The sequence below is a fragment of the Brachionichthys hirsutus genome, chromosome 10 (genome assembly GCF_040956055.1).
Source record: "Brachionichthys hirsutus isolate HB-005 chromosome 10, CSIRO-AGI_Bhir_v1, whole genome shotgun sequence".
NCBI lineage: Eukaryota > Metazoa > Chordata > Actinopteri > Lophiiformes > Brachionichthyidae > Brachionichthys > Brachionichthys hirsutus.
Window position 1 is genome coordinate 3,719,398 of NC_090906.1, and position 21,287 is coordinate 3,740,684.

The window sequence follows — 21,287 nt, forward strand, 5'->3', positions numbered from 1 at the left end:
CCCTGGACTGTCTATTCCAGCTACTGGAACGGAGGATTAGACTATATTGGAACCTCGGATTCAGGATGAACAATGGGATTTTCATCCACGTCGCATAACGCTGGACCAACTCTACACCCTCCATCAGGTGCTTGAGGGTTCATGGGAGTTCGCCCAGCCACTTCATGTATGCTTTGTGGATTTGGAAAAGGCATTCGACCGCACCCCTCGTGGTATCTTGTGGGGAGTGCTTCGGGTGTATGGGGTCCGGGGGGTCCGGGGCCCTTAGCTAAGGGCTGTTCAGTCCCCATATGACCAAAGAAGGTGCTTAGTTTGCATTGCTGGCAGTAAATCAGACATGTTCCAAGTGCATGTTGGACTCTGGCAGGGCTGCCCTTTATCAACGGTTCTGTTCCTAACTTTATGGACAGAACTTAGAGGGGCTGCAGGGGGTCTGCTTTGGGAACCACAGGATTTCATGTACGCTTTTTTGCAGATGAGGACGTGCTGACCTCATCGAGCCTGGACCTTCAGCGTGTCGATTGGACAAAGTAGGAGGAGAAAATCTCTCCCTGGTGTTTCTCTGTATGTTTCAAATGGACATGGCTTATACATTTGGTCCGGTGAGCTTTCACACTGCATGCAAACCGAACCAGGGTTCACTTGCAAGCGAACCGAGACTCTCGTTTTCAAGCGGACCAGAGTTCGCTTATTTGGTCCCGCATCAAGAGTTTGGATGAGCTTTCACAACGGAGCAACTTTGCGACGGACAATTTGAAAAGTGGTCAACACCTTTTTTTTTCCAGAGCCGAATAACCGAACACCAAAACACTCCTCAATTGCTATCATAAATTATGCTGATTATTTTCTCTGTAAATACAGCTGCTTTATAAGAAATATCATGTTACATCACAAGGTTTCATGAATAGCATTGTACCAGAAGAGCCTCTTTTTGTGCTGTGTGTGATTCTCAGTCTTTCACTGTATGACTGAGTTCACAAATTCCTTTCTTTGCCTGGCTGCTGCTGGGTCACGCAATGAATCGAATGAGGAGAGTGAAATCTGTCTTTGTCCCCAGAGATGAATGGTGTGCATGTGTGGCATGGTTGTGTGTTTGTTCCAGATGATGAATAGGGTTTCTATTCATATGCTTTTGGAACAAAGAGTTCAAACCTACTGCTGGATATCCTGTTGATATCACACCAGACCCATTCCTTTGACTGTGTATGTGCGTGTTTATAAGTTAATACACATAGCAGCCGTTACACAGTGTCTCTAGATAATTGCAGATTCCTTTTGCGTGCCCTGCAGTCTTCTGTGAGTTATGCATGTGTGTATGTATGTATGTTTTGTGAGTCCAAAATCCAAGATACTGTCTATCAAGTTGTCATTTTTGCATGAGATTGCATCACATGACATTAAAATACTCTCTAATGCCTGTTCTAGAATAGAGTGAGAGGATGTGGAGAATGCCTCAAGTCTTTATTTTCCGGTAATTTTATTCACACTACATGAGGACTTCTCGTTCGTGTCTAGTAGATACATGTGATTGTTATGTGATGTATAGTTGTGGAACTTGAAACTGGCGTTGAAAGATATGCCATGTCCAAACTAGACGCAGATTCCTACAAGCAAAGGATACTTTTATTTCTTATTAATGTCTCCATTGGTTTTTGCCATGAGATCAGCAGGAAGTGAAATAGAGAACAATGGGAAGGGGGGTGGGGGGCAGAGAGGCCAATGTTGACAGGCACGTTTCTTCACAACTGTCACTGTCCTTAGCTGTCCTTCCTGTTTGGTTGCCATCATGAAACACACATGGAAATCTGGTATCTGGGACTACCCAACGATAGTTTTATCTTTTAGCTGAAAATCTGATAATGTATGTTCAAAATATGCTAAATGTATCCCATCCTATAGCTGATTTTTAGCGAGTTCAAAAATATCAATTGTATTTGTTGTTAACTGACCGTAAACTACTTCGTCACCAGATAAAGTTCAAATTGGAAACCTTTATCTTTCTTTCGCTCTCCCTCATTTCCTCTTAAACCATCTGTACAAAAAGCTAAAACCGTATTTAGGAAAAAAGAGCCAATGTCATTAAAGTCGATGGTTAGGTGGACTTTCCTTAAACAGGTCTATGTTCAAAATGTGTTTTAAATACTCGTGATGTTTCACCACACATTTTCCAAGTTATTCTTTTCCGTTTTATTTATTTAGACAAACTTAGCATTAGCCGTTTAAGCACATTTGGCATCTGCATTGAGTGTTTATCAAATGCATGTCAGAGATTATTATTATACACATTATCTTCTACAAAATATTCTCTTGGACAATGCTCATCTTTTTTTCCTCGTAATTTGTCCATGTTGGCAAGATCTTCTGGAATTATATACGCCGACAATGTGCTTTTTGATTTGAAAACACACATCGAGGAACCCCAGAACTTTGCCTGGGGCCCATGTATGAAAGTGCACAGATGTATTGTGAGTGCACCGTTCTTGCCAACATCTACAGAGAACGTGGCTAAGAACTTTGACATGCGTGATCTATCTGAAAGCATGAGCCAGTAATTTTCTGGCTCATCATTTTCCAAAATACAGGGAAACGTCCTCCAAGGACAAGCGAGCTAAACACAAGTGCGTGTGTTTCATACAACTTTGAAGTTGTTGTTTTAATAGTTAATAGACTCCACAAATGAACCATATTTGCAATGGACTACATACGTTTGTGATCATATTGTCAGTCAAGTTGCCTTCAATTTAACAACCATTTTTTTTTTTTTTTTTTTTTGATCAACTGAATATTAGACTAGTGCAGAGTTTATTGAGCCGTTTTGTGAAACCATAGTTTAAGCAGGAGGCAAACCGAAAGCCACAAACATTTTTCTCTTCTCCCACTGTCCTACTGAAAACTGCTTAAATGGAAAGCTAATTTAACAAGTTTACTCATTAAGGTGTTTGGCACATTGTTTTGAGAATCAGCACAAACCTTTGGATGCTTATTTTACCGGTGAAAATATTGTGGGTGAGTGCTGCACATTTTTAATGCACATGTAAAGCATAATGGTTATTACGTAATTAAGTTTTGTTGTTTTAGTGGCGTTTGTGCGTGCTTTATGTTTTGGTAATGGTTTAAAGACATAATATGAAATGTTTGTCTGTGTGAAATTTCTGTTTTCTGAAATGTCGTCATTAACCCGTTTTGTTGAACTCAACTTTCATCTTCTGGTTGTCTGCAACCTGCCGATAGACATCTCAAATTCAGGGATAATGAATCCTTGTACGGCGGGCCAAATCGAGGATGCATGACTTTCTATCTGGACCACGAAGCCTTTTGGCCTCGTGGGTAAAATACAAACCCAGCTCTGCATACTGTAGCAGCCTGGGGGGGCTCATGGGTCTGGTTGCTGCTTAGGCTGCTACAGTAGTCTGCTAACATCTGGTGCTATTTGTATTGGCGCTATGCACCGTTAACTGAACTACAGAACATGCATGCAAGAGTGAATCAAACGTGTACTATACGAATGTGGGTTTTGATTCATTTTTAAGATAAGAGGTTGTTGCATCCGGATTAAAGTGATTGTTAAGATGAAAACAGGCCTAATACAAATCTTGATTCTTCACTGTTAAAAAATCACAAGTCTCTTTGGTCATTACTGAATGGTTTGAGCAGAGGATTATGGTTGACTGGATTGCGCAATTAAAATAAATAAATATTGAATACACCTGAAGACTGGTGGTTTGCCCTCTCCGGGTCGGTGGGGAGTCTTTGCCTAAAGTGGAGGAGTTCTTGTATCTTTGGGGTCTTGTTCACGAGTGAGGGAAGCATGAGACTGACAGATGGATCGGTACAGCGGCTGCAGAGGTGCAGTCGCTGTATCGGTCCGTCGTGGTGAAGGCAGCTGAGCCGAAATGATTAGAAACTCCCACAAAGTAATGCAAACCAAACATGAAATATGGCTTTTGACAAGAAAGCATGCTGTCTTTTTTAATAAACGCTAACGTCGGCTTTTCTTCTCTCCTTTTTGTCAGGTCTGTCGACGGCCAAGAGAAAATTTGCCGACTCTCTCAACGAGTTTAAATTCCAGTGTATTGGGGATGCCGAGACGGATGATGAGATATGCATAGGTGAGATTGATGATATTAAATCAAATGCTGTTTAACTTGATGTCCTATCAGCACCGATCCACCCATCCTCCCTCTTCCGCCGGGCCGGGTCGCCGAGGCAACATGCTTCCCTCTCCCCACGCCAGCCGAGAGACGTCATCTCTCCAGCATGTCCTAGGTCGTCCCCGAGGCCTCGGGACATGCTCGGAACACCTCTCCAGCAGGCATCCGAAACGGATCCCCAAGCCGGATCAGCTGTCCCCTCTCGAGCAGCGTCTCTACTCCGAGTTCCTCCCTGCATGGTGCCTGAGCTCCTCACCCTGTCTCTCAGGGTGCGTCGAGCCACCCTGCGGAGGAAACTCACGTCGACCGCTTGTATCCGGGATCTTGACCTTTCGGTCGTGACCCAAAGTTCATGCCCATGAGTCAGAGTAGGAACGTAGAATGACCGGTAAATCGAGAGCTTTGCCTTTGTGCTCAGCTGCTTCCTCACCACGACAGACGACAGATACGACTGCATCTCTGCAGCAACTGCACCGATTCGTCTGTCAGTCTCACGCTCCGTCTTTCCCTCACTCGTGAACAAGACCCCAAGATGCACAAAAGACGACACCCCACCGACCCGGAGAGGGCAAACAACCGTTTTCCTGTCCAGAACCGTGACTTTGGATTTGGAGCTGCTGATCGTCGTCCCACTCACTTCGCGCTTGACGGCCAAGTACACACTGAAGGACCGGGCTCGATGGGCTCGATGGGGCCCAACAGGACAACACCCACATCCGTTCACAAAAAGTAGAGATGAAATCCCCTTTTTCTCCTGCTGCACCTAGAAACTCCGTCCATAAAGATTATTTGTAATTTTCATAATCAACACTGATGTGTAAAGATCAATATATTAATAATAATAATAATACAAATTAAACAACAATCCCAGTTTAAGACACAGCCAATTCCTTGACTTCGGTGCCTGAACGCAATTAAACAGGAGAAAGGAGTTTAGGATTACAACAACGAGTACATAAACCAGAAACCTTTGAACAGAGTCTGTTTGGTGACAAACACAATTTATCTCCTGCCGACAACGGAGTGTTTGGATGATTTATGTACGAAGGACTTTCAACGGAAACAAGCCCGCAAGGGCTTTTTTGAAATGCTCCTCTTAGACAGGATGTTTGACGTTATTTGTACTGTAATACATGCTACTGTGTGACTGTACTTGTACTCTAACATTCTATCTAATAAATATATTCATCATCATATTCAGTCAAAATTGGGCAAAATCCTTCCTCTTCATCGGTCTGCTCTCATAAGATGGTCAAGCTGCCAGTCGGTGAAACATCCGGAGCTTTACTATGACTTCACTCAACTTAACTGTGTTGAATTACGCTCATTCTTCATGTAAGATTTACAGCAAACATTATATTGAAACATATCCTCCAGAAATAGCACGTTGCTAATGCATTATTATGCGGTTTATGAATTCTGTAATACGGTTTTACGGCATTCAAGAATTGACTTCCTAATTCCAGGAACTGATCTCGGTCACCACACCCTCTCATGCTGCCTGGCTGCAGCTCCTCGCTGGCCTGATCCGCCCACGAGGGTTATTTAACCGACCCCTAGCCATCCTTCCTGAACAGCTAGCAGCTCAGCTGGGCTGCGACCCAGAACTGCTGTTTTTTAGGGTAGTCATAGCAATGCTATGGAATTAGCCGACAAAATGACCTCTGATAAATCAGTTTCTCACGTACGTTTGTTTACCCGTTATTGTTTGTCAAATCTTTTATTATTTTTAATGTTATTTAAAGTGTTTAAAATTGCACAATTTGTAATGCATTAACATCTAAGTACAAGAACCAAATACTATAGTTGGAGGTATGATGATGTAAACCAGTAGAAATGCTTGTTTCATGTGGTCATTGAGGAATAAAGTGTGTGTGAGTGCGTGTGGGTGTGTGAGACAAGTCTTGGACTTGAAGTGGAAACTCTAACCCACAACAATGTAACCGTGCAGCGGAACAAGCACCATTGACACGAATCATAAAAATTGTGGTTTCATTTCCAGTCAATTGCTCTGATGTGTCATGAATTTCAAAAAATTTGTGAGGCATCCAAGAGCAGGAATGAATCCCAGGGACCTCACAAATGTATTCTTTTTTTTACACGTGTGCCTCTCATCTATTAGGAATGCCGTCTTTACGTCTCTCCCTCTCTCTAATCATCTCTTGTCTTTCATGTCTTTATCTCTCCACCACCGTGTCCGTCTTCAGCCAAGTCTTTGCAGGAGTTTGCAGACGTCTTACAGAACCTTGAAGATGAGAGGACACGTATGGTGAGTGACCTCAGAGTGTCAGACATTTCATTGGTGGCTGATGGGAGGGGAGTGGAAGCTCAAACCTTGACATGACTCTGAAAATGTTTTGACAGCAGTAGTGCCTCCCCTTCTTCTTCTTCTTCTTCTTCTTCTTCTCTGAGACAGGTGATTTGTTTTCAAAATCCGATGAATCAGTAAATTATCACAATAGATTTATCCGATGATGTTGTGTCTTTTTCCTTACAATCATCAATGTGATGAAGACAATAGTCCAATAATTTTCTCACAGTGGGTGAAAAGGGGCCAAACTGCAGATGAATCCTAATAGTTGAAAGGAAAAAAGGACACCCCTTGCTTCAGATAAGTTTTATGGGTCCCCCCCTTTTCCTCAAGCTACACCATTCCCATAAACCTTCATGAAATTCAGGAAGCTGAAGCTGAAGCTGGCTGAGAAACCCATATGGAGATGAACAAAACAGACATTTTTCATCGGAGTGAAAGAGGACCATTGTGACTGTCTGTAAATTAGTACGGCTTGTGATGCGCGTGTGTGTGTGTGTGTGTGTGTGTGTGTGTGTGTGTGTGTGTGTCCACAGATCGAAAATGCCAACGATGTACTGATTATGCCTCTGGAGCGATTTCGGAAGGAACAGATCAGTGCAGCCAAGGTAAGGAGACAAGACGATGAATGGTGGCTTCACTGGAAGCAAAGACTTGACAATCTGACCGCGTGACAAAGCAAACCTCATCAGTGACGACTCCAATAGTCTTGGAATTTGAAACCAATGATGTAAATGCTGTCCAAATCTGTAAGTGTTGGAGTGTAAATATTTACTCTGCACTCTAAACATAATTTGGGCAAAGCCTGGCTTGTAATAAAAATCTGTAGCGCAGATATGCATATTTACTGCACCTCTTCTTCCTCCGATGTCGGCCCAAGGATATCTACCAATGTCTGGAGCATCCTTACATGACCTGTATAGGAGATTAGAGGCACACATAATCCTTCCGTGAGTCGCTGTGGGGTCTCGTGGGGCAGCGGGGCTCCCTCGTGTGTCTGCTGTTGTCGGAGTGAATAAATTTGTACCTTGACTGAATGTCGGGGGGCGGGGGGTGAAGAAAAAACAAAGTAAGGAAGTGGTTAAACGGCAGGATGTTGACTCAAGATTCACTACGTTTGCCGCTTAATCCCCCATATAGTAGATATGCTGTGTTTCGTTTTCAAATCTCCCTACACTAGGTCACTGTGTCATCAGCCATAAGTCCTAGATGGCTACCCGTGCAGGGGCTTCCTCCCTCTGATGAAAGCAGCATTAAAGTGTTATCGCACGCTCTGTAATCTATCTATTTCAGTTCAGTTGATTGTGACACGGTGGCCAGATTAAGAAATGAAGGCTCAAATCTGTGCCGTGAGGTCACGAGGAGCGGCGTCCTAATCTGTGTTCAGACATGAAAGAACGGGCAGCATCTTTGTTGACACAGTTTCACACGGCCCTGAAGCTCCGGAGCTGGAAAGCCCTTTGGTGCAATCGAAGTTTCAAGAATTACATTGAGAGGACAAAGAGTTGGCATATATTTAATTTATGGTTATTCACTGTGGGATGCACACAAATTTAAACGTGTCAAACTTCCTTTCCCACGCACAATCTCTAATGACTGAGATAAGTACGGTGGCTGAGTGGGAAAACGGAACGTCTGATCATTATCAGCCGTGTGTTTAAGTCCCACATTCTGCATCTGTACTACACGCTGCAGTATTTCTACTTCACTGTCAGTGATGATTAACCGTGCACTGTTTCACTGTGCTTGCCTGCAGAGACAGGGAGCGATGATGCATTTTCTGGGCTGCTGTTCCAAAGGGGCTGCAGAGGAATTGTTTACATGACAAAGCAGTTCAGTTGAGTCGCGGTTGAGGCTGCGATGACTCAGTCTGACGTCAGAGCATGATTCTGTATCGAAAACGGTGAAGCCACTTTGCTCCGACGGAAGAAGAAAAGTCAAGTTGGCCGTCAGGCTAGAAGGAGGCTGCCATCTGCTGGCGGAAGATGGCATTGATTCAAGGGTCCAGGTTGTTATTGAAAAAGAGAATTAATTCTCAATTGACTTACCTGGTTAAATAAAGGTTAAATAAAAAATAAAATATACACATTTGACCTCTTTAGTCTACAAAAATGAAATGATTGAAAGAAACTATTTATGCTTGCTGTAAATATTGTACATTTCTCTCACGACACTTTGTGACATCTTGATCTGTTATGTTCAAAATCACCTCATGAAATCGATTGTGCGGGACGAACTGCCTCAGTCGCATCAGACATGATCTCCTCCGTGTACATGAACAAAAAAGCCAAGGTGGGGCGGGGGGGGGGAACTTAAAACCGAGGCCCGGGTGTTCGGAGGAGTGTTCATCATCTGATGTGTTCTGCAGCTGCTGTCTATTCCTCTGTTGGCCCAGAAGACTCTTCTTTCTGTGGAAACTGGCTGTGGCTGTGAGGCACCTGTGTCCAATGGCTGCCACAGGAGGTGACATCATTGAAGTTCAGACCGATGTCTCATCGGTCTGAACTGAGCTGGAGTTTTTATTTCTAAGAGGAGTTCAGAAAAGAGTCACGTTGTCACCACTGGCCAGAACGCAAGACTGAAAAATCTAGTGAAGTGAACTCCCGACTGACGAAGGAAATGTTTTAACATGGGGGGAAAAAAAAAAAAGAATCCTGTAAATCCAAGAATAGCATTTAAGCAGTGACACTCTTTGATTTACGTCACGTGACATTTTGAATGGTTGCTCTGTTCTACATCACAATGAATAAACCACGACTGGTGTGGCTGGCAGCGTCCTCAATGCAAGCACCATGAAGCTTGTTGAACATTTCCTATTAAATTGATAGGATTTTATGGCAGTTTTTAAACAACTGCTGCATTTAGTTTTTAATTAATAATTTTTCATTCTAAAGCTGGACTTTTCTGAGTCGGACGTACGAGTCGGTATGTCTTTTAGCGTTAACAGGCCGGAAGTAACTACACACAAGATTACCCACCCAGAGCTGCTTCTCTGTGTTATTTCTGTGTCTATTTATTTTTTCTATTATTATTTAATCATGTTCCGGCCCCCCACTCCTGTCCCATTGACGAGCTTGATTTGTTTTAAAGTTTTCTGATTCTACCATGGCTGACATTTATTGTGCTGCCGGAAATAGCTTATCGGTGTCTGCTGAGCTTCTTGGACAATGGAAGCAGTTCCTTTTCGCATTTTTCAGTCCAGCAAGTGGAAATGTGTTCAGAGATTACTGCCTTAAGAAGCAGATGCATAGATGGTAATCTATGTATCTGCTTCATGCTTGGTCTAATAGCACCAGCCCTCAGAAACTTCAGAGATCAGAGGCAACAGAGATTAAGCTAAACAAATATCTGTTACAGGAAGCCAAGAAAAAATACGACAAAGAGACGGAGAAGTATTGCGGCGTGCTCGAGAAACACCTCAGCCTTTCGGCAAAGAAGAAAGAGTCCCATCTACACGAGGTGAGCTGTCGCCTCTGAGTTTATGGTTTCATTTTGGTGCTGATTTCTGTCTTCCGTTGAATACCAATCAGTTTTCTTTATTTCCTCCCCCCACTGCAGGCGGATAACCAAGTAGATCATGTACGGCAGCATTTCTATGAGGTTTCTCTGGAGTACGTCTTCAAGGTGCAGGAGGTCCAAGAGAGGAAGATGTTTGACTTTGTGGAGCCTGTAAGATTTTTCTTTCCTATTATTTTTTTTAAAAACTGTTCCTCAAACCTTCCTGAGCAGGCCTGCTCATTTTCAGTCTCTATCACTTCCATCCTTTTCTTCTTCTTATTTTTCTTCCATTTTGACACTTCATCACACCCATTCCGAACTTTCTTCCTTTTTATCATCTCTATTCCCTCACATGCTTCCCTCACCTGGATCACGTCCTATTTTCTTTCCTCCCTTCAGCTTTTGGCATTTCTCCAAGGCCTGTTTACCTACTATCACCACGGCTATGAGCTGGCAAAGGACTTCAACCACTTTAAGACTGACCTCACCATCAGCATACAGAATGTAAGGTCGGACACGAACTCTGATGCATGAATAATCTAGTCTTTGCTTTTGCTTTAGTCTTTTTGAAGATTGCTAATCACAGACTATATCTGTCTCCAGACAGGTTTTCTTTTTGCCGAGACATAAATGTCTTTGTTGTAATGTTCACTTGAAAAGGCCTCTTCAAATTGAATGCTAGTTTGAAGTATTCACGTTGAAACTTCAAAATGTCATGAAGTCCAAGGTCATTCAGCTCCGCCTCATCAGCAGGCAGCACGCGTTTTAGAAACTAATGATGTACGAGAAAAATAACCTTCCAAATGTAAAAAGGTGCGAGACCCACTTGATGTCACTCGGAGATGAATCTGAAATTACATTTGATACATAAAGGACACAATTTATTTTTTTATTTTTTTCTGTAATGGATGCTTTTTTATGCATTTTTAACCTTCTCTGAAAAATAGGAGACTTTATGTCATGCTGTTGTTGTGACTTGACTGATAAGCCGATAACAGATGCTCGTCTCTGCTGGCCTTGACAGACGAGGAACCGTTTCGAGAGCACACGGTCAGAGGTGGAGTGTCTGATGAAGAAGATGAAGGAGAATCCACATGAGCACAAGAGTGTCAGTCAGCACACCATGGAGGGATACCTGTTTGTGCAGGAGAAGCGTACGTATGACCAGTTGACGGTCGTGTTCTACCGACGCGTGAATGGATGGGTGTGTGTGTATGTATAGAAGGTATTGTGTGTGTGTGTGTTTTTAGTTTTCTTATTTCACACACAAAGACTGCCTGAGAATAGATTAAATTAAACAAGTTTAGTTGAATCTGTTTGAGGTGTGACACAGGCCCAGACTGTGTTCTGTCCCCATGGTAACGTGTGCTTTAACCTCATTGTCTGTTCCTGCCTTTCTTTTGACCATCTTCCCTTTTTTTTTACCTGAGTACATTCTCTTCACATTTCTTTCTCTTTCAGGCTCATTTGTGTCTACCTGGGTGAAGTACTATTGCACGTACCATCGGGAGCCCAAGAAGATCACCATTGTACTGTTCGACCCTAAATCTGGAGGGAAAATGGTGAGTGGATTTGGCCTTTTAAAATACACAGATGAGGTCACAACAGATGCATTTCCATAAACAAGCATTCTTATGCTTGTCTTGAATTATTGTATTTGAAAAGGTTCGTTGAAATGGTTTCACACAGAACTTTCAACCTTTCTGAGTCGGTTTTTGGCATTTTGAACAGGCGCTGATGGACTTGATTTAGATGGAGAGAATATTTCTGAATAAGGTCTGGTGTAATTCAAAAACCCATCTGCTGTTTCTGTTCCAAGACGAAGCTGTGGGTGTTGTCATCATCTTACAAGATATTCTCATGATGCACGAAAAGAAAAAATCAATACTTGTCCCACAGGAACCGTCGCAATACTTCAGATCGCGTCGCCTCGGCATGAGGATGTTGTGAGCAAGCAGCATGAGCCCAACTCAATATATTATCTGTTGACCCCCCCCCCCCCTGCATATAGCAAATAATCCAAAACTGATGGTGGGATCCAGGCCTCTCCGGCAGAGCAATTTAAATGGTTAACTTGAGAACAAGCAGAAGAATTGAGAACTAGAAAGCTTCTCTCCTGTCTTAAGGGTCCATGGACAGGAGGTGGATCCAGTATAAAGGCGTCATGAAATACTGATGGATAGCTGACGGGCAAATCTGACTGCAGCTGGAAGGACATTTTAAATGCTTAAAATTGTCCTGCCAGCTGCAAGTCAGGCTTCAGAGCATCGGATCCATCCTTTCTGGACAGTGCAGCCGTCACAGCTGTGAACAAGCCGTTCAGTGTTCTGCTTGGAGTGTCCCTCGGCAGACTGCTGGCGTACTCAGCTGAGGGACTTGAACGCCCCAAAGTGGCCTGCCCCCACAGAGCCATGAACTGTCTACAGCCCCCCACTGGCACCAGTCCACGAGTCCAATTGACTACCACACTCTCCCTCCAAGGTGGTGTGAGTGCCAGGCCCTATAGAGCGGCCCATTATGCTGAGCCACACTGGTCCAGTTGGACATGACTTTAACCACTGGGGTGATAGTGCTGGCATTGACCCACTGCCCCACAGGATGAGATCACCCTGCTGCGCTGCCTTTCAGCAGCACCAGGGCCATCTCGGCTGCCCCCTCCTCCGTGCTGCAACCCTTCTGCAGCCCTGCCAGACTGACCTTGTGATATATACACCTCTGGTGGCAGCGTGATGGTCTTCAGAAAAATAGATGCATCCTAGCTCCCAACCTGACCTCCCAACTTACAACACAGTGAGTTACACAGCTAACTCCCAATCCCATTTAGCCTGCCAATCACCAACCCTTTGGTGAAGGGGGGGGGGGGGGGGGGGGGGTAGAGCGCTGGCACTAATTTAGAGAGGCTGCTACATTAGCAGAAGTTACTTCCTCCCTGCAGGCTTGATCTGCAGATTCAGGCAATGCCACTGGAGGCTACTAGTATAATTCCTTTGATGCAGTCTTCCAGCCTTCATTTGCATTTGCCACTTTACAATGTGGCTTGTCTTTGCAGCAAGAGTCCCACTTCTGACAATGATATGTGAGATAAGAGTTAAAGTCCAGTATAGTTGTAGAAGACAGCTGAGCCCATAAATGCCACAACTGCCTCAACACTCCACGTCAGGTCCAATAACATTCATCTACTGCACTGAGCGCATGAAGTATAAGATTATTGCCATAAAATTATTTAAAATCTGGTATAATTTCCAACTTGCCACAATACAAGTGTCTCGTCAACAATGTTTGACGGTTTTAAAATACGCGTCAGACAATGCTTGAATATTTGCACGGCAAGACTCTTAAATATCTGTTTGCTCACATTCTTGAGTTTGAAGCTATTTTGTTGTTTAGGTCCTGAAGCCATTTTGGCTGGGGTCCATCTCATGCTGCGAATGTTGCTCAAATAGTCTCTCAATGTGTGTCAAATAGAAAGAAATTAAGTGAGTTGGACATGCATGTAACTTTAGTTGTGCAGCAGTGTGAGTCATTATTAAAAACATACAATAATGGACCTAGTTTGTGGCGCAAGCCATCGCAGTTCTCGGGGTGTTCCAAGACCGCATCCGGCAGAGTTGTTCAGGAGGAGGAGTCTTAAGTATCCCCTGGATGCTGTATTGTATATAGAATATGATGCCAACATAATGTTTGCATTTCTTTGTTTCAGGGAGATGAGGAGAGCTTCATCCTTAAGTCTTGCACCAGGAGGAAGACTGACTCCATAGAGAAGAGATTCTGCTTTGACGTGGAAGCTGTGGACAGGTTAGCGAGTGTGGCTACTTTTGCTTTATCTCACTTGTTGCATGTTGAAGGTTTATTTATAAAATGCATAGAACTTTATCATTGTGATGCAATAACCGTCGTCTCCTTTGTCTGTTTGTCGCATATTTAGTTTTGCCGTTGAATTCAGCAGTACTGTATATAGATTTTTTTTATTGCATTTAATTAATTTGCTCAAAACCTGTAGAACGCAAAATACACAAAAATGGGAAGAAATAGCATGTCTGGCTTTGTTGTAGTCATGGAAGTGAATGTTGTCTTTGTTGTCCATCGTTTCAGTGATAAGCATGGGGCGTAATTCCCGCTAACAGACACTTGGGGGGGCTGTGTTGATTTAGACCTGGAGATGTGATGTTTTCTTACCTTACTGGCCCAGCCCTTATTGGCTGGCTTCATACTCTCATCCTTGACTTTTCTTCTGACCCCCCCCTCCCCCCCATGAAATTACCTCAGCTCATCAGCTCAGTTATCACGACCTCTTGTTGCCCTTTCCCCTTTGTGTCATTCCTTCTGTTATCAATCCATTGACAGTGCAAGAGAATAGTAAAGCAAGCAATGACACTCCCTTTAATGATTTGTTCACACATGTATTATATGTTGTTGCCTCAATGATGAACATTAACACATTTGGCAAAGTCAATTTTTGTCAAACATTTGGGGCCTTTTTTTTTATCTGTTTGTTACGTCCACCTGCATCCAAAGTGTAGCTGTGCGTAGGTGGATGAGTGTACCTATAAGCAGGGTGTTGTGCCATGATTGAAGGATGTTGTGTGGATCTGTTTTTCTGGGGGTGGGGGCTGGGGGGGTTGTAGCATTGCCGAGGTGACCTTTGAAGGAGAGTATGCTGTTAATGAAAGACTGTAAGATGGGCTCGAAACAGATGGAAGACAATCTCTTTTTTTTGTTTGTTTGTTTTGCTTGTCCCGTGAGGGATCGCCACAGCAAATCAGCGTTCTCCACTCGGCATCCTTCTACCGATATAGTCCCCGTCTCTCCTCGAGACATGTCCAAACAATCGAAGTCTGGCCTCTCTGACCTTCTAACCTTCACTGTCCCTCTTATTGTCTCATTTCTAATCCTATCCAACCTGGTCTCTCCACAAGGAGACAGACAAACTAGATCTTAGTCTCTTATTATTGGACTCAAAGCTAAATCATCTGTTAATATTTTCATCCTGCTATTGATTGTCTATCTTTATTGGAAATTGATACATGAATCATGCTGTATCTCAGGCACAAACATGAAGATGCTTTGCCTTTTATATGAATGTTTCATCAGTGATTTCTTAATTTTGTTGTATAGATTTCTCAGTTGTTAGTCTCTATGTGTGTGTTTTGCATCTACTGGTGCACAATTTGAAAATGTACCTTGTGTGTTTATCTGCATGTGAAGGCCAGGAGTGATCACTATGCAGGCTCTATCAGAAGAAGACCGCAGGTTGTGGATGGAAGCCATGGATGGGAGAGAACCAGTAGGTTACCACGGTTACGTTGCTTTTTTTTTTTGTAAAGAGAGAGAGAAATTGAGTGCTGAGACAGAGAGAAACTAAGAGAAAGAGAGGGAGTGCTGGCCGAATCAAGAGCTCCAATGTTTAGAAGTAGTCTGACCTCAGGGGAGCGCTCTCAGTGCAGCACAGCATGTTGTTATTAGCACACAGCAATGGTTCCCAAATAGTGCCTCAGGGCACCTCGAATCCATTTCATCACAAGTCTGATGGGGCACAAATTTATTTTTTAGTCCCCAGTATAAAAGCATTGTGCATTATTTTTGTCTGGGAAAACCAGGAATGTTTGAAACCAAGGATTTGTTTAAACTTTAAAGTGAACGGTTGCACTCAAAACTTTACATTTATTTGTTCAGACCTTTTTTCACCCTGTCTCTAGTCTAGACTAACGTGAAGGCTGCTTTTCACAATCCAGTATCTCTCTCTCTCTCTCTCTCTCTCATACACAAATGATTTTTTTTTATCTGCAGGTATACAATTTAAACAAAGACAACCAGGCTGAAGGCAGTAAGTAGCATTCAGTATATCAATTAAATGTATATTTGAGGCTGCAGTATTATTTTGCATTATCCTCATCAGGGTCAGGGTTAGCTAATTTATGCATGAATATTAAAAGGGTTTAAAGAAAAATCAGACCTTTTTAATTCAGAACCTTGAAAATAGGAAGTCATTGTTTTAAAATTATATTTATCTCCCTCTCAGTGGCCCAACTGGATGTCATTGGGTTCAACGTGATGAAAAAGTTCATCTATGCAGTGGAGACTCGAGGTAAAATGTAACATTATTGTTTTGTGAAAAATTATTGTATGCCACATCTCATTTCTGTACCATAGACAGCGTTCGATTTGTAATAATTTGTCCTTTCTAATTATATTGTCTCCAATGTGTTCCAGTGTTGTCACAGTTAAAGCACTTTGGACAGTGCGTATAGTGTATGAAAAGATGCAAAAATACTCTTAGCTCTTGGTGTGTGATTAATTTTATTACATATTCTGCTGACTATTGACCAGACATTAACTTTGCAGAGGCTTTTTAAATTCAGCAAAGATATTTTTTACAACAGTTTGACTGAAGGTGGCACTGTTAAAAAAACCCAAAACAAACGTACATTACCACCTTCTTTAGTTAAAGTGCAAAAAATGGTTTTCTGCATATTGTTAAGATTTAGATCTGATAGATCTTCATGCTTGAAGAAGTTCTCTTAGATTTACATGTTGCGGTGTCTTAAAAGAGCCGAACTTTTTTCACTTTAATTTCTATTTGTCTTGTCTTGTCTTGACTAGAACTGTAGTTTAAAACGTTGAAAAACTTAACCTACATCATTTACAAATTGGAATTGATTTATTTGTGTTGCTCTCCTGAGATTCGCACACTAACCAGCGAGCCATGAGTCATGTCTCACAAACAAGGAAACCATTTTTGCTCTCACACAATCATTTCTCCTCTTCCTTCCTCTCTTCTCCAGGGATTGATGAGCAGGGATTGTACAGAATAGTTGGTGTCAACTCCAGAGTCCAGAAGCTATTGGGCTTTGCCGTGGGTAAAGACAAACGCACAAAACTGCTTTGTCAAAGCTGGAAATGTGTTTGTTGTTCTTTCTGTTTTAATTCTCATGTCTTTCACTGTCAGATCCAAAGACGTGTGCTGATGTGGAGCTGGATAATCCAGAGTGGGAGATTAAGACCATCACGAGTGCTATCAAGCACTATCTCAGGTTTGTGTTTAAAAGTTACATAAATGCACATTTTAAGAAGAGAAAATCATGTGCAGTAGCCATACAAAGATTTAATGTATTGTATCATAAATTTCACTGTAATTGGATTTACTACTGTTGTCACGACACGTGTTATTCATCTCGCTTTAAAGATGCAGCACTCCCCCGACGGTTTCACTCACTGCTGGAATAACAACGTGTTGCTGCTCTGAGTCTCTGCTGCAACCATCAAACAGATCTCTGACTTGGTCTATTGACTTTATATGCATAGAGGAATGGAAAAGTGATTAAAAATGTCATAGACTGAGCTGAGCTGATGCTAACCCTGACATAAAAAGCAGATCTAATTTATATTGTGCAGAAAATCCTCTAAATTGATAACCACAAAGATACAATTTCTGAACTTGTAAATGAAATGAATGTGTATGTAACCCTTTTTTTTTGCCACCCTTATGAGTTTAGGCTTCAGTTAATGCCTGAAAAGCCCCTCAACAGGCATTAAGCAAGAGTGTGGGTGACCAGGAACGGGTGGCTTCTTCTTCTTCTAAAAAAAAAAGAAGAAATGCACGAAGGGAATACTAGTGGTGCTCAAGCTGTGCTCAGTCTGCTGCACCTACGAGTCCGTGCAAGCGTTCACTTGTCGATGCATTCATGCATCTAATGTAGACACAAGCACTGACAAGCATTGCATGTAATTGAGAGAGTAACCTTGCTGTCCACACATTGCACTTCTCATGCAATGGTGACTGATGCAACGCTCAGTTGTGTAAAAGTTGGAAAAATAAGACTCTCTTTCACACTGTAATTTTCCCACACAGTCCTGAACTCGTGTTCTATTTTCCACACTAGCTGACAATCGGCACCATGTTCTGTGTTTGCAGAATGCTGCCTGCACCTCTCATGACATACCAATACCAGAGGAGCTTCATCAAGGCTGCCAGTGAGTGTTTTATCTGTCTTGTCTCTCAAATAATATCATTAAGTGCACACAGTTAAATAAAGACACATTCGTATCTTTTTACACATACTGCTGGGCAGGACAATTAAATGAGTATCCTTGGCTCTTTTGTTTTTGTTTGTTTGTTATTGGTTTGAAGTGCATTGATCTTTGTTCACGCCAAGCTGACAGAATCGTAATCGGTTTGTGCATTCTATTGAGCCCAGATGCAATATTGTCTTGTTCCAGTCTGTGCTGCTGCGTTACGGGACGCCTGTTCTCTTTGTTTGTCTGTAGCTAAGCCCTTTAGAAAGCTTAGCTGCCAGGAAAAAGAAACTACAGGAAATGACTGTGTGTCTCTGGCAACGCTGCCAAGGGGACTGGCTGCAGAGTGAGGTGAACTGGAAAGACAATGAGACGTGTGCTCGGGAGCTGCTGTTACACCAACTTAGGACATGCGTCCTTATTTTAATAGTTTGGAATCATTAGAAAACATATTGCTGTCAGGTTTCTCCTTTTTCCCTCGGTTCTTTTATTATATCTCGTGTTGGAGGTGTTTATTCAATAATAAGTCAGGATTATAAAACTAATCAAGTTTACTGAAGGTTTTCAGTAATTACAAAGCTGGTAAGGAAATACAGCGCTGGACTCTCCTACAGACGCGGAAGCAGGACTCTGTAGAAGAGTCCCGAATGTTATACGGCAATGATCTTTATAGTGGGCGTGAAAACACCCTCCTCCCAGGGGGTGCTGACATCCTCCTCCTGGGATGGGCCGTTAGGGTCCTCCATGTATCAGTTAACAATGCGTGATGCTTTATATGTGATTAATCTGTGTGTGATTATTACCACAAAGTATGTAGAGATAAAGAAACTAAGAGTGTTTGTGCAACCTGTGTATTGTGAGCGTGCATGCATAACTCAAATATCTAACATTGTGTACCTGTAAAATATGTCATGCTGATGTACCGGTATCTGTAGGTCTCATGTCCTGCAGTTCTTTTGTTCATCTAAGCTGTTTGCACAGGTATCTGCGTTTGCATGCCATGAATTGGTCTGTAATTGCCTAAGAAGTTGTTTCGTCTTACGTAAGTGCTTTCGTATCTTTGTCAAAACGGTCATTTTTCTGAATCCGTGGGGATTTTTGAGGACATGTCCTCAGTTGAACTTCCCGTCTCAGCTTCCATGCATCCTCTTCCATTCCTCCCACCAGCATGGTCAAGCACGTCTTCCTCTCAACTTACTCTCTCTCCAATCCCAGTCTACGCTGGTTTTAAATACCTGGCTTGAATGAAGGGCATAGTGTTTTGTGGTGTGTTGGGTGACACAGCAGCTTAACAGCTTGCCAGCTACTAGGTGCGGTATTTCGGGGCAGACAGAATCATTTAGACAAAAACAAACCCTCAGCTGTCTTAAGTATAGAGCGGGTCAACTCTCAGTGTACCAGGTTTCTTTTCATGTGCCTCAGAGACTACACAGTGTTTAGTTAAGCATGAAGTGATTTAGAAAGTCAAATATGCTTTGAGAGAAAGTATGTTTGAGTGTCACCCTTGTATAATTTTTTCTTTGTCATACAACAGTAAGAAAAAGTACCATAAATACCCTATAACCGAAATAATATTCAGGACTTTGGACTCACTAAAATGTTGAAAGACATGTGTGTTTTGTTTATTAGCAGCGGTGAGGCGGTGCATCATCTCTGAATTAATCCTTTTGAAACTTGCGATGCTTTGAAGTTTGTTGTATATTTTGTAACCCACCATTACATGAAATGATCGCAGTAATGAGCTGTGGGCTACATCCAGACACTTTGTTGCACGTAAGCCTGGAAATGTCAAGTATGAGTAATGAATGGAATGTGTTAAGGATCAGCCAATGTGCAGTGCATGTACTTTAAATGGGCATGCACATACACATCCGGGCTTGGATTGTAAATGCCAGCAGTCTGTGTAGAAACACCATTCCCCCTGTTTAGGAGATGCATTGCTAATTTTTGCTGATATTTGACCAAGGCTTTCTGCCAGAGTTTTTCCGTTTGCAGAGCCCGGAGCTGTAACGGACATTTCATTTTACACACGATTGTATTTAAATCTGTTTTAAAGATAACAAATAGGAATCTATTAAACTGACAACAATAAATCCCCCATCAATACTATGAACTATGGTGTATTCAGTAATGACAAATTCCAATAATGACAGAGAGCATGTGTCATCAGAAGGTCATCATTTGTTGTTTCAGGGTGGAGGCTGCAGCGAGGCATCGTTTCGGTTTTGTGTACAGTCATTATTTGTGACTCAGCACCATCGCTACAGGTCACAGAGTTGCATCAATCAGCTCATATTTATTTTACCGCGTAGGCCCACACATGGGTGTCCTATTCAGTGCATGATTTGTATTATGATGACATTAACTAGAAGGTACTGGGTAACTTCACAGTGTAGAGGAGCACAGGTTTTAACCCTTGACCAGGAATGGGAACGGTATATAAAACAGTCAGTCTGATTTGCCGGTTTCCATTAGGAACAACCAAAGCCGCACTATAGCAAAGGTCAAAGGTGCGCCCCGTTTTTTTTTGTGGGTTGGGCAACTTACAGACTGAACAAGGTTAAAGGAACCAATAAGATTTAAGAACTCAATAACCAGAGTTTTTAAATTACAGCAGACATAAAATCAACATAAATTAAAAAGTGGTCATAATTTACAGCAATCACTGGCAAAGTCGTGCATAAAATCAGCACTGACCTTCAGCAGCTGGTATATAAACCCAAACGGGGCCGGAGAGGACAGGTTTAGCTCAAGCGGCTGGATTCAAAGTTTCAGATGGAATTTGGCAACACAGAAAATGTGAACTGAACACAGACACGAGTCTCCCGCCCCCCCCACCGGTGGACTGTTTCGTGTCTTATGGATATAAATGCAAATTCAAACTTGCGGTTGGTGTATGTTTTGTTTTTGACACAAAAAAAAAAAAATGTGTCTGTTTGACCATGAACACTTTCCAACTGTCCTACCTTGTCTGTGGTGAGGCCGGCTGTTTCCCACTGACGATGTGGGAACAACCCGAAAATAAATAAACAAGCAAATAGTTAATTTTGTTAGTTTTATTTTCAGTCAGGAATTGATAGCGGTTTAGTGTCCTGGCGAGTTCTGTGGGCAGCCGGAGGACGTATACACAGTTGACTCAAAAATAAATACAGTGTCTTCATTCATGGACTAGAAAGACCACGTCTCTTGGCAAAGCTGTGGCCTGCTGCTGTTTCTAATAGACCTTAGAAATGGAGCTCTGTGTCTGTGGCTCAGAGGAAGAAGCTATATTAGTCTCTTACTACAGGAAATGTGTGCATCATGTCATTGAAGGT

General features: G+C 42.4%; 1 protein-coding gene across 1 annotated transcript in view; it reads left to right on the forward strand.

The window, feature by feature from the left end:
* LOC137900064 (rho GTPase-activating protein 26-like) overlaps nt 1–21,287 on the forward strand; it is a 46,392-nt gene that overhangs the window by 17,727 nt on the left and 7,378 nt on the right. The window contains exons 2-16 of the mRNA XM_068744113.1: nt 4,014–4,109; nt 6,359–6,420; nt 6,999–7,070; nt 9,820–9,921; nt 10,021–10,131; nt 10,360–10,464; nt 10,985–11,114; nt 11,422–11,522; nt 13,661–13,755; nt 15,166–15,244; nt 15,748–15,784; nt 15,980–16,045; nt 16,743–16,817; nt 16,907–16,991; nt 17,873–17,931. Coding sequence (XP_068600214.1) covers nt 4,014–4,109; nt 6,359–6,420; nt 6,999–7,070; nt 9,820–9,921; nt 10,021–10,131; nt 10,360–10,464; nt 10,985–11,114; nt 11,422–11,522; nt 13,661–13,755; nt 15,166–15,244; nt 15,748–15,784; nt 15,980–16,045; nt 16,743–16,817; nt 16,907–16,991; nt 17,873–17,931 — 1,275 coding nt within the window. The remainder of the gene's footprint in view (nt 1–4,013; nt 4,110–6,358; nt 6,421–6,998; nt 7,071–9,819; nt 9,922–10,020; nt 10,132–10,359; nt 10,465–10,984; nt 11,115–11,421; nt 11,523–13,660; nt 13,756–15,165; nt 15,245–15,747; nt 15,785–15,979; nt 16,046–16,742; nt 16,818–16,906; nt 16,992–17,872; nt 17,932–21,287) is intronic.